Source organism: Ailuropoda melanoleuca, chromosome 2 (assembly GCF_002007445.2).
Source record: "Ailuropoda melanoleuca isolate Jingjing chromosome 2, ASM200744v2, whole genome shotgun sequence".
Classification (NCBI taxonomy): domain Eukaryota; kingdom Metazoa; phylum Chordata; class Mammalia; order Carnivora; family Ursidae; genus Ailuropoda; species Ailuropoda melanoleuca.
In genome coordinates, this window is record NC_048219.1 from 64,886,373 (window position 1) to 64,899,440 (window position 13,068).

The following is a 13,068-nucleotide window of genomic DNA, read 5'->3' on the forward strand; positions in this document are numbered from 1 at the left end:
CCTCCCGCGTCCCTCCGGCCCGCGCCCGCCCCCGCCCCACTGCCACCGGCCGAGCGCCCGGCCCTGCGCGCCCGCAGAGCCCGGGTCCCGGAACCCGCTCCACCCGGCTTACCCGGCCGCCCGTGTAGACCTCAGGTCTCACCTTGAAAAGAGGCCCGTCCTGACACCCCGTTTAAACCCAGCTGCCCCAAATTGCATTTTGTCCTTTGTAAGTGCTGTGCATTATTCCTTCAGGGCACTCACCACAGTTTTAACTCTGTGGGCATTGAGTGTGCCATGCAGGTGGGCGGGGACCCTGTCTGTTAAGTAATCACAAAACTCCATGTACCTAGGACAGTGCCAGACATATGGTAGTCAGTAAATGTTTGTTGAATGAATCTTTGAATTCGCCCAGTGCGCTATCCGAACCGTTTCTCAGTTATGTTCCCCAGTTGATTGCTCTTCTTTTGGGTTTTTCTAGTCCGCTGAAAGGTGGCTGTCAATAAGAGTCTCTTGGGGGCGCGTTGATCGTTCAGCTCGCGTGTACTGGATTCCCTGTAAACACTGACAAGGGTTCAAAGACACCGCCCGTGTCCTCTGGGAGCTTACAGTCTAGAAAGGTTTTTCTGGCGATTTTTTGATGATAGTTAAAACTTATTCTGTCCCTGTCTGTGACAGGTGATAAGTCACCTGTCTGTGACTTATATTACGTAAAAACCCAAACTGCGGATTTTGAAAAAGTGCAGCGATGCAGATAATTTTCAATTTTCACTTAGCTTTTAAATACATTATGTAAATTTTTTGGCATGGGATTTAGCCTTCTGTTATTCAGCAACTATTAAAATTGCCTTTTTGACCGTAAATTGCTTGACCTTTAAGAAAGTAGTCTAAAAATGTTCTGGGCTTCTGAGAAAACCATCTAGGACTAAGATGGGTTTCATGGTATCATTTGGTTGCTTATTCACACAGGAAGCCAGAGCTGGGCCTTTTCATTTCTTCTTCCTTGCATCCCCTGTGGTCATGTGACTACTGTCATGTTCCAGGCACTGTGAACCAGTTTGGGTAATGGAGCTGCTTCCTTTTCAGTGCCTAGCCTGTCTTGTATCTTACAGAAATTAGCGTTGACAATCCATGTGCAATAATTTATTTTTAGTGTTCTTGTCACCCCTCTTCTGATTGGATAGCATTCATGATTCTTCATCATCTTACTCCCTGTCTCCATGTCTATCTTTATTTATAATTACTTCTGCCTGAGGCAGGCTATTTGAGAGATCATCAGTTTTTCTAAATTCTTTCATAATGCCTCAGTTGAAATATCCTGGGAAAATGAGCATATGATTTCCCATCACACCTTAAAGAGTGGAGTGGTTGTGAGCTGGGTCATGAGAGCGTAAGATACTGCTGACAGGTCAGAGAAAACCAAAAAAAAAGTAAGCATAGAAAGAAAGAGCAGTTTCTTAATAGCGAGAACACTGTGGACCCTTTATCTGCTGTTAAATTGAGCATGACTTTCAAGCCATGCCTCCTAATTAATTTAATTCAGCGTTCTGGCATCAATAAGTAATTGAATTATAAAAGAATTCAGTGTAACAACTTAGGACATTTTGTTGCTGAAAGGTTCATTGGAGAATAGAACAATTCAGTGATTGAAATAGGTATGTTTGATGTTCACAACTGGGAATTAAGAGTAAGGTAAGGCCTTCTTTAATAGACCACAGTAAACATACAGTGGGCTGCTGGCTGTTGTTCTCACGGTCACCGTCACCCTGGGTTGGAGGATATAAGATTGATACCAGAACATTTTTAACACCATCAGTTCCATTCTGGCCTCCCTGCAAATAATGCTGCTTCTTGTTGCCACTGGAATCAGGAGAACATTGTGGGATACTGTGGGTGAGACTGCGCTTCTGGTATGAGGTTGCCCAGGAAGGGTTAGGCTCCCAACCCAAGGGTCAACTATTAAGGCCATAAGATTAAAGAGGCTGACTAATTGGAATCAGCTAAGTTGGGCTAATTTGTGCTGGGAATTTCAGGGGACTTAAGCACATGGCCTCTTTACAATGGTTATAGTAAGCTTATAGTAAGAGGCATAAGATATAACTATCTCTTACAGATACAAATGACGTAAACCCCCACACTGCTGTCTACCAGGGAGGGCTGTGGGTAGACCAAATCAGAAATATTCTACGCCTCCCTGTACAGTGCAGTCAGGCCAGGTGCCAGGTTTAATGGGGTCACCTTCCATGTACCTCATAATTCAAATGCATCTTCCTTGATGAGGGGTAATCTTAGCTTTTTGTTTCGTAGAGAAGTTAATAGATGCTCAGACTGGCTAACCACCAGGCACCAGAGCGTACGGACCCTTGACAGAGATGGGGCTGCTGCACGAGGAAAAGAATTCTTAGCAAGGGTAACAGTTGTGAAAGAGCAATAATAAGCATGCAGAGAAAAGAGATGGGTGTCACCCAATTTATGTTCAGAGCAATTCTGAAGGCGAGTGTGTGGGCATGCGTATGTGTGCATACCTATCAGATAGTTGAAATTGTTATTGTTATAAATCCTCATTTTCCTGATGAGGTAGTTGAGGGTCACAGATTATATTGCTGTAGTCAGTGCTCATTATATGTGGAGCTGTATTTCTGGAAATTACCTTGCGCATCAAAAAGTTGTAAAATGGGAGGTATGTAGGACTCAATATCATATAATGTTTGCACAGTAGCTTCAGCACGAATTTTTGTCTTCTGCTAATACTCATGTTCAGATTGGATTGGGCCCTCTTGCAAAATGAATCATGACTGTCACCCACTGACCCCTCTAAATCTGCTCAGCTCTGCTTCCTGCTGATTGTCAGTACTGTGCTCACCTCTGTAAAACCAATTCAGCCTTGAACTTGACTTCTAAAGGATGGGATTGCCACTTTTAGCTTCACTTATTTTTAGTTTTCCTTTTGCTTTTTTTCCTGTAACCACATTTTAAACACATATAAAAATCCAGCCGTAGCATAAAAACAAGCACAAGTGGATGCATACTTCTGGCGAGCTGCCCGGGAGGAAGAGGAAAGAAAGCCCTGTGCAGTGTAGTACAAGAGGGGATTGGGGGGTGCTTCTTGGTTTTCTGAACAAAGGCTTACTCTGAGGATATCTAAAAATTGAAGGAAAAAAAGCAAGTAAAAGGAAAGTCAGTTGTATATGGTTTCTTAATGGGCTCTAAATGAATCTTGAAGAACTCATTCTATTAAATTGTTTACATTTTCCAATGTCTTCTGTTACTGGACAGCATTTATTAAGTTCCTATTATGTGACTATGAAGTAGGGAAATCCTTAAAAATAACACTGCTCTGGAATTTGGGGTTCAGCTCAGTTTCTCTAGTTTGAATTTCTGTTGTTTGGAGTTTGGTTAGGTGTACAGTTTCTTTCATCTACTTGTAAGGAAGAACAAGGTCTGAAACCTATTTTAGTTAGTGTTTTATTTATGAAATTGATACACTTATTATAAGGCAGAGTGACTTACTTAAAAGAAAAAAGAAAGAAAACTAGGGAATTTATATGTGAATTTCAACCAGAGGTGAGGTCTACATCTTTTGGTAGGATCTTTAGATTAAAAGAGTCTTGGAACTTATGAAAATTCTAGTTTTCTAGGGCAAGCATAAGGTTTCTGGGGCATAGTTGTTTATTGACAATGATGAATTTGTGAGTTAATGAGTTTGTTGAGGTCAGGGAGGGGCAAAGATTAGCATTAGATTTAGAGCACGATTATTTTTCTGTTAATCATTCATTCTAAGCTGTTAATAGTCTTAAAGCAGATAGAGGCAACTTCGTTTTTTGTGTCTCTTTTTTTTACTGGAAAAATCAGATTGACAGTACGTGTGGTTATATGAAAAATTCTGACATGAGAGAGAGCCAGTTTAATTGCATGTACAAACTAAAGCAGATGTGAAGTGTAAGAGTAGTGCACATACTTTGAGAGTTTTCGGGAGAAAATGAGTTTTTAAAAGAATGTATAATTTTATTACCACATTAAATATCAGCAGAGTGGGGTCATTTTTGGGCTTTTCATTTTCCAATAGGGATAACATCATTTTGTGTTATTTTAGTTTGCAGCCCCTGTGTGTGTGTGTGTGTGTGTGTGTGTGTGTGTGTGTTGGGAGGGAAATGGGCAGGGAGTCACTGTCTCTGAGAAGACCAATTAGGAAGAATGTTAATCCTTCCCAATTCTTGAAAGAATCAAAGCAATTTTTCTTTTAAACATATGACTAAGAATTTTACATTTTTTCTAAGGCAAAAGTGAGGATTTTTCCCATTGCTTTTTTTTTTTCTTGAGAGAGAGAGAGAGAGAATCCCAAGCAGGCTCCACACCCAGCATGGAGCCCAGTGCAGGGCTCAATCCCACCACCCTGAGATCATGACCTGAGCTGAAATCAAGAGCTGAATGCCCAACCAACTCAACCACCAGGTGCTCCTCTCCCTTATTTACTATTTGCTGACTAGGACCAGAAAATCACTGAGAGAGAAAAATAAAAATTGGTTAGGATTTGAAAGGCCAGCTCATTAGCATTTTCATACTTTCTTGCTGGACTGCCTGTTTTTGTCAGTTGGTTATCTGCACTGGGAAGGAACAGGTGGGTACTTAACGTGTGGCAGAGATTGGAGGACATTGTGGGTTTCAGGGTTTTGATCAGAAAGGGATTCTTGCTTGAACGGAAAAGCTTGCTTTGTGGACACAGGTTAGTATTAGTTTCCTGTGGCTACTATAACAAATTTCCAAAAATGTGGTGGCTTAAAATAATGCATATTTTTTCTCTTATAGTCCTGGAGGTCAGAAGTCTGAAATCAGCTTCACCAGGCTGAAAGCATGTGGTCAGCAGGGCTGTGTTCCCTCTGGGGGCTTTAGGGGGAGAATCCACTTCTTTGCCTTTTCCAGCTTCTAGAGCTGCATTTCTTGTGCCCCTTCGCTCATGGTCCTTCTCTATCTTCCAAGCTGGTAGCGTGGCATCTGACTTTAGTGATTACATTGCCTTTTGTGGTACAGTCTCCCTCTGCCTCACTCTTATAAGGACACTTGTGATTACTTATAGGGCCCATCTCAGGATCCTTAACCTGATCACATCTGCAAAGGCCCTTTTGCCATGTTCTGGGGATTAGCACATCCACATTATTTAGCCTATCACGGGTAGCAAGGACTTCTGCATCTGTGAGCCCCATGGGTACAAGCTGGTGCTCAGAGCTGTTTAACTAAAATTTAAAAGTTTCTTATAACCTGTAAAATCATTTCTTGGTTGTTGTCCAAAAGGAAATCGAGATTTTCCAGTAGTGAAGAAAATAGTTCATTTGGCTCAAACATGATAATTCTGGTATGAAAGTACCACAAAATAAGTTCAAAGTACCATGGGAATCATAAGACAGGTTTTAGAGAGGTGATGTTCGTTGAATGATGAATGTATAAAGATCTTCAGAAGTTCTGCCTCCCCTTGAGGGAGAAAGCGGGCTCCCTAAAGGATTTCTGGAGAGTTTATTCAGTCTAACGGTCATACATTGTCTGTAGCTGTATTTATAGTGCCCATTTCACATAGTGGAATGTACTAATCTAACTGACACATATGGACCCTATTTAATAAAAAGATATTAAAAAAATAAGGAACTGGATGAAAGAAAGAAGGGTTTTGAGAAGTATGATGGATTGTAGAGGAACATACTAAGTTAGGTTTGGAAACTTTTTCTTTCTACAGTACCCGTTTTACTTATGTAAACACATTTTAGTTGTATCATTTTAATATGATCTTTATAATGGTTACTGTCTGTGTTTCTGGGTGGTGTCTTAAAATAGTAGTGCTTTGCAGCTGATACCAGAGTCTATTAAACAACAACAACAGAAACCCTGTTGTAGCAGATGTGTTTGGTCCTGTGTGAATCAACGCCCGTAATGACAGCTTTTATATAAATGGAATCAGACGGCTCGAAAGCCATGTTAATGTTCTGTCTGATTCTTTCGAGGGGACACAGTCGGGTTCCAGTTGTTGAGGCTGTTGAGCAGCAATCCAGGTATGGAAATGAGAAAGGTTTGCCTGCCTCTCTCGTGAAGGAGGCTGGAACGGGCGTGTGGAGAAAGAAGTAGGGGTAGAGAGAGGCAAGTTAGCTTCAAAGAGATTCGTCTGCACCCAGTTCTGTTCTACTCTGCTCTTCTGATCTGTGTGCTTCTGCCCCCTGCAGAATGAATCAGCCTGACGTTTTATCAACTTTTTGAAAAGTGGGGTGAAGCGATGTGGAACACATCAGAGGGGTGAAGTCGAGCAAATCTGAAAGGGAGCAGTGTTTCATCTCCTAGCCTGTGTGTGCTCCCCCCTCCTCCTCATGGAGCCAGAGAGGGCTGAATTGATGTCCGCCCCATTTTAGTTCATCCTGCTACCTTCATGTTACACTGATACTAATACATTTGAAGTCAGAAAAGAGCAGGGCCAGGCAGTTACTGTCTCCTGCACAGTCATCAGTTTCTCGGACCCTGCAGCCACACAGCATTGCGGTGTTTGCTTTGGTGTGGATTTACCACACAATGACCTTCCTTGGATGTACTGTGTAACTTTTCAATTAATCATTGATTTTATAGATATGCAACTCTGTTTCTCTGAATGTTCACGTGAGTTTGTTACAGGTTTCCAGAATTAGAACTAAGTGAGGGTAGAAAAAAAATTGTGTGTTTTACCCTTCTGATAAACCTGGAAAAAAATGGGGCAATAGCAAGGGCAAATGGCCCAGAAGGCCTGGGTCCTGGGATGCAGGAATCCAGGAGTATATGTGTGTGGTTAAAGCAGATGATCTGCAAATCATGGCTCTCCTGGGGTTATGTGTCTCTTTGTGAAATAACCCCAGTTTTCTCATGAAACATAAATCGACATTGGAAACAAAAATTTTAACTTCTTAGTGTGCCATTCAAATCGAATTATGTATAGCTAATCATTGTTTTTGGATGTTTTCCAGAGACAGATGGGACGGTGTTCAGAATTCTCACAAAAGCCGAAGGACTTATGGGTGCGGATGTACCTTTAGAGTTGGTGTTCCATTTGCCGGTCAATTACCCTTCGTGTCTACCTGGTATCTCGGTACACTCCGAGCACCTGACCCGGGCCCAGTCCGTGACTGTGAAAGAGAAGTTACTTCAGCAAGCAGAGAACCTTTTGTCGGAACCTATGGTTCATGAGCTGGTTCTCTGGATTCAGCAGAATCTCAGGCATGTCCTCAACCAATCAGACACTGGAAGTGGCAGTACTTTTGCAACAGGCATGACTGTGGATGATGGACTGTGGCTAACTCTTTTGCGTTTAGATCACATGAGAGCAAAGACCAAATATGTCAAAACTGTTGAGAAGTGGGCTTCCGATTTAAAGCTGACAGGAAGACTTATGTTCATGGGTAAAATAATACTGATTTTACTACAAGGAGACAGAAGCAATATCAAGGTGCCAAAAAGTGTGATGTTGAATATAAATTTGGCTATTTTCTGCTAAAATGGTGTGTCTATAAGTGTGTTTTGTGACAATGGGACAGATTAATCATTAAGATGTTAATGGAGCTCCATTTTTTAAAGAATGTCTCTAACTTCTAATTACAACTACAAACTTGCAAAGCTTGAAGAATAAGTAGATAATATCTTAAAAATTATTCCACATAATGAAAGTGATGTCATAAAAAAAAATCTCTGTGGTGTGCGAATGTTTGTTTCTCTAATTAGCTTTGAGCCTCGACTTTATAAATGTGCACTAAAAGTTTGTACAATTTGTATTTCATTCCTTAGGCACAGCAAGGTGTCTGTAGGTAGCGTGTAAAAGTTTGAACTTTTTGGCAGTTAAAAACACATGCTGGCACTTTAATTTGGCTTCTGTAATACCTGGAAAGAGGAGCTGGTCCCTCCCAACCAGGATTTAGTGTTAGTGGAAGTAGCATCGTTAGGCTGTCAGCTTGTCACCTCCTACCTAACTTTTGCTTTCCACCTGACTTGTCGCAGCAGCTGCTTTCAAAACCATCATCTTCTTCAGATTCTCCAAGTTCGCATTCTCAACTCATCTAACCTGTTTTATGTGGGACCAGACGAGGAAAGCTGCTTATTATATTTTAAATCTTGAAAGCGCTACAAATCACTTAATAGGTTTATGCTTTCAGATGGGTTGGGTCAAGAATACTTACAATTGAATTTATTCAAAACAGATTTAGCTTGCACAACCTATAATCTGAAAGATTTGTAGAATAACTACCTAGCTTTTTTCGGATGGGTGCTTATCACAATACTTATTTGGCATTTGGTTAACCAGATTAGTGCTGGGGTTATAGCATAGAGATACCACAAATAATTAAAGTTTAATCTAAATCTTGGTTTGAGGTTTGACCAAAGAACCAGATGTTGCAAGATGATTTATAGTATATCTATAAAACTTGATAATTTGGGTAAACTCCTGGCTGATGAAATGAATACGAATTAATTTCCTTGTTCATATTTCCCTAAAAGGCTCAGATTTTTCTTTAAACCAGCTCAGGAATGTTAGGCTAAGTGCGGCTGTTTTGCAGATGTTGTTACTCAGATTGGATCCATCAATTAAATAACAAGTATTTATTCATATGACTAGAACTTTGCTAATGTAGAAAAATGATGCTTTTTATTTAAAGATTTTTTTCTTTTTTGTGAGCTTTCCCTACAATGCCATTTAATGTAAATATCTGTTAGATTTTTTAAGATTATATATCAGGATTGAGAATTACAGGTACATATTTATAGATGCCATCCAATTTGGAATTGTAAGTGCTGTGTACCTATTAACTTCTTTCAGACACAGAAGTAGTAATAATACTGCCACTAGCTGGTACTGTTAATTGTGCCAGGCTGTCCTCTGAGCACTTTGCATGTATTCACTCATTTAATCATCACAGCTTCCCATAAGGTAGGTGCTGTTCTAAGTACCATTTTATGGAGTAGGTTCCTGAGGTAGAGAGGGCTGAGCCTGGAATCAGATCAAGGAGGCTGCACAGTCCAGATTCAAACCTGTGTAGCTTGATGGCCTCCTTCTACCAGCACACTACTGCTTGATTCAGAAAGAGTACTCTAGGCAGGAAAATAAGCCTGCAGGTTCATGGCTCCTTTAAAACTAGGACTTGGAGATCCAGAGTAAGATATGTATTTAATGTACTGATTTATCATTTAGGAGTACCTGATTCTTCAGAAAACCTCCAGAGTAGATGTGGACTCAAGTGGAAAGAAATGCAAAGAGAAAATGATTAGCGTACTGTTTGAAACAAAAGTACAGAGAGAACACAAAAGGTATAATTTAGTACTATTGCAGATGGAAAAGTAACTGAATCGGTAATTATACTCTGACAAATCTAGGCATATTCATGAGTTTCTCTTGTCTAATGCAGGTTTCTGGCATTTGAAGTCAAAGAGTATTCATCGTTGGATGAGTTACAAAAGGAATTTGAAACTGCAGGACTTGAGAAGCTTTTCTCTGAATTTGTGCTCGGGCTGCTAAGATGAAATGGGAGACAGGAATCTTTTAGTAAGACCGCAGTGGCGTTTTGTTTTGTTTTGTTTTGTTTTGTGTTTTACAGTGGATCTGGGGAATGGCTAATTGAAATCCTTGTAAGGAAACAATTTTAAAGTTTCTCTGAATCAAAATGATAGACATCATTCTAACTTCAGGAACAAAAGCCCATTTTGTTTATGGGCTATTAAACAGGAAAAACACCCATGTATTCTAATTTTTGCCAGTAAAGGCTAGGTTCAATAGATGGAACATTATTTGAAAGATAAATATAAAATGATGATGATAAATGAGCCCTTGTGATTATATAGAGGATTTGTTTGGAACTATGCAATTTTCTGGCCAATTTTCTTGTAATTAAATGAATTTTTTTAAAGGTTTGTTTTCATGTTCACTTTTTTTCATGTTTACATTTTTAGCATTTGATCACGATTTTCCCGCATTCAGCTTATTATGTCTAATGTTTTAATTTGAATGTAAAGAAAAATATAACATTGATTTCTTTGTGAAAGTACATAAACTGTTTAAATACAAACCAAAGAAGTTCTATAGAACTTGATTTTTGATCACTTTCTTTGGAGTCCTAGATAGCATGGGATTTGCTAGTTGCAGGATTAGAGAGTCAGTTAAAATTAAAATTATTATTTTTTGTGGCGGGGGGCGCAGATGGAGAGGGAGAGAGAGAATCTTAAGCAGGCTCCATGCCCAGCATGGAGCCCAATGTGGGACTTGATCTCACGACCCTAAGATCATGACCTGAGCCAAAATCAAGAGTTGGATGCTTAACCAACTGAGCCACCCAGATGCCCCTTAAAATAATTTTTGGGAAAACTTACCTTCTGGTTTTACAAGGGGAGAAATGTTTCACATAAAATGAACTTGACTTGTTGGATGGAGGAAATGATATAGAGATACTATTTTATATTTCTTAGGAAATCTGCTAAAGTATGCTGATCTTAAAATACACTTATTATGACCCAAGGAGAGAAGAAGCCATAAAATGAAAGCTTGTATTACAATCTGCAACAAACGTGTAAGGAGGCATTTATGTTTGAGAAAGGGTATTTGTGTTCATAAAGTCAACTGTGCTTCCAAAAGAAGGGGCCAAGTAATGGAGGAAAGGCCATGCAAATCCCTCTCACTGCAATCTATGGAGTACAGTGATGTCATTATAACATCATAACTGGTGGGAGGCATACATGAGGACACGTTGCAGTATGCGGGTAGTGTTTCTTGACAGTGCTGTTTTGGGACCATGGTGGTTCAATCTGATTGCCTCACTTTCAGGCATCCTTATAATTAAGTTATACCTACCTATTGATCATCTTATGGGATTCAAATGAGAGGGGATTTTTGGTTCATTTTACCTCATTCCAGGGTGTTTATGATCTTTTTCTTGGAGAACTGGTAAATGTAGTTAGGTTGTTCTATGGGAACAGCATGTGGCAAGGAGAAGCTAGGCTACTGGTATGCTAAACTGAAAACAGGATTGAAAATTTGGGGCTGGTCATTATTACTGCTTCATTTGATTTACTAAGCAAGGAGATTAAAAGTTATTGCCATCAAGGCTTAACAGTAGAAGTAGTAGGGGGCTGGTCTGAATTTTATCACAACAGAACTTCTAGTCCTTTATTATACCTTGAATCTTCTCTGGTCAAGTGTTTTCCACACCATGCTTTGTGGTTCTCCTCCAAACTTTCATCTTCAGATTTGACCCTCTACCCCTAGAGAAGAACTTGAATCAGGTAAAATTGAATGTTCACAGTGACTTTCTCCAAATTAATTAAATTTCTATTTGCTAAAATTATGTTTAAAAAGTATTGGTTATGATCACTTTCTTGGATGTTTACATCTCAGTCTTTCACAAATATACACATCAGAATGCAAAACTAACCTTAACAGTGTTAGAGACTTATATAAATTTAATTTGACCATCTCTGAATAAAAGAAAATTTTAAGTTATATGCAAAAAGTCTTTAAGAGTCTTTTTGGTATTTTCTTAACTTTAGAGGAGGAGAATTGTTTCCATTGATTTTTTTGCCTCAAACTCGGATGCTTTCTTTTCAGCCTGAGGTACTAACAGAAAGATAATTAGGACTTCCAGAAGACAGAAGAGGTGAGGCCAAGAGCTGGGACCCCTGAAGGACTACACTGTAAGAGTAAGACTGAAGTGTGAATAAACTAATTGTCATAGTACTATAGCTATGAGGATTCTGTTAGGTCCAGAAAATCTTAAACTTTGAATTTGGATTAAAGTAGTTAATGATTCTAATGCCCTCATATCCTCCAAATCTTTGGAGGAAGGTAACATTATCCTAGGTGTCAAATTTTATCTATGAGCAATTTTAAAATTCAATATGCAGCAAATAATCAGAGATAATTGGACTCGTGAGGAGACAAGATACTATCAGCGAGAAACAACCGAAACAATAGACAATAGTAATAGACCCACAGGGACTCTACATGCTGGAATTATTAGACATAGATCATGGAACAGTTATGCTTAGTATGTTCTAGTAGACAAAAGCCAAACTTGGAACTGGTATTAGAAACCATAAAAGGCGACATGGTATATTTGTATTTGAAAAACAACAAACAAAAAACAAAACAAATAGAAATTCTAGAACTGAAAAATATAAGAATTAAAGGAATGGTTAATGAGTTGAAGCCCAGTTAAGAAATCAGAAACCAGCTTAGGTATTTCTAACAGTGAATTTAAAGCAGGGATTGGTTAGAAGGCTGGAAGAGCAAAACAGAAGGAATGGGACTGGATGACAAAAAAGAAAAAGAGAGGAGGGTGATGTCCTCAGAGTTCAGAAATTGCCAAGAGTTCGTACCTGCTGCACTTTAAAAGCTGTTGTAATTGGTCCCAGATCTGCTCACATGGTGCTGCCTGGACCAGAGCTAAAGCTGCTGATAGGTACTGTCTCTGGTCTATTGGAGTTGCCACTTGCTACCACTACAGCAAATGCCAACAACTATCACAGTACCCTGTGTACCTTCAGATCTTCCAGCAGTTCCTTCTATTGACCAAACCCAACAGGAATCCAGCTGGCAAAGAAGTCTGGGAAATGTAGTTTGAATATCCCAACCCAGAAGAACCACAGAATATAGGAGGATGGGTGTGTGTATGTGGGTGTGTGTGTGTGTGCATGCGTGAAGTGAGAGGAGAGAGACCTGAGTGCCTGAAGCAAGTAACCAGCACAATCTTCCCTTTTAGCTATTAAGCATTCCCACATACTCCCTACCCATATTTAAATTTCTGTACAATTTTCCTGATTCCATCTATGCAGATTTTATGCTTCCATCTATGCAAATTAAACTATTTTTTTGTACAAATGAAGAGATTTTCACCTTTTCCCCCAAAGGGGGAGAACTAAAGTCCCATCAGTTACTATTATACTTACTGGTGTTAATTCTTCTAGTTCAATCATAATTCCACAGTTCCACCTGGATATTTTGTAACCTGAAGATGAAACTGTAAAGTTCACCACCACCAACATCTCTTTTGTAACTTGAGGGAAGGAAAGGGAAGAACTTGTGGGAAGAGGGAAGGAAAAATAGTTAAT

The 13,068-nt window shown here is 39.6% G+C and overlaps 1 protein-coding gene across 7 annotated transcripts in view; it reads left to right on the top strand.

Annotated features, from left to right (window-relative positions):
• Positions 1-13,068, top strand: part of RWDD3 (RWD domain containing 3) — a 66,019-nt gene that overhangs the window by 33,870 nt on the left and 19,081 nt on the right. The window contains exons 2-6 of one of the 7 annotated variants that reach the window (XR_004623319.1): positions 2,694-2,700; positions 6,948-7,429; positions 9,164-9,279; positions 9,378-9,514; positions 11,567-11,658. Coding sequence is in view for 6 of the 7 variants with exons in the window: in XM_034653952.1 (XP_034509843.1) it covers positions 2,694-2,700; positions 6,948-7,429; positions 9,164-9,279; positions 9,378-9,492 (720 nt within the window). In the remaining variant the exon portion in view is untranslated. The other 6 variants (XM_034653952.1, XM_034653951.1, XM_034653956.1 and 3 more) reach the window with 6 other exon arrangements.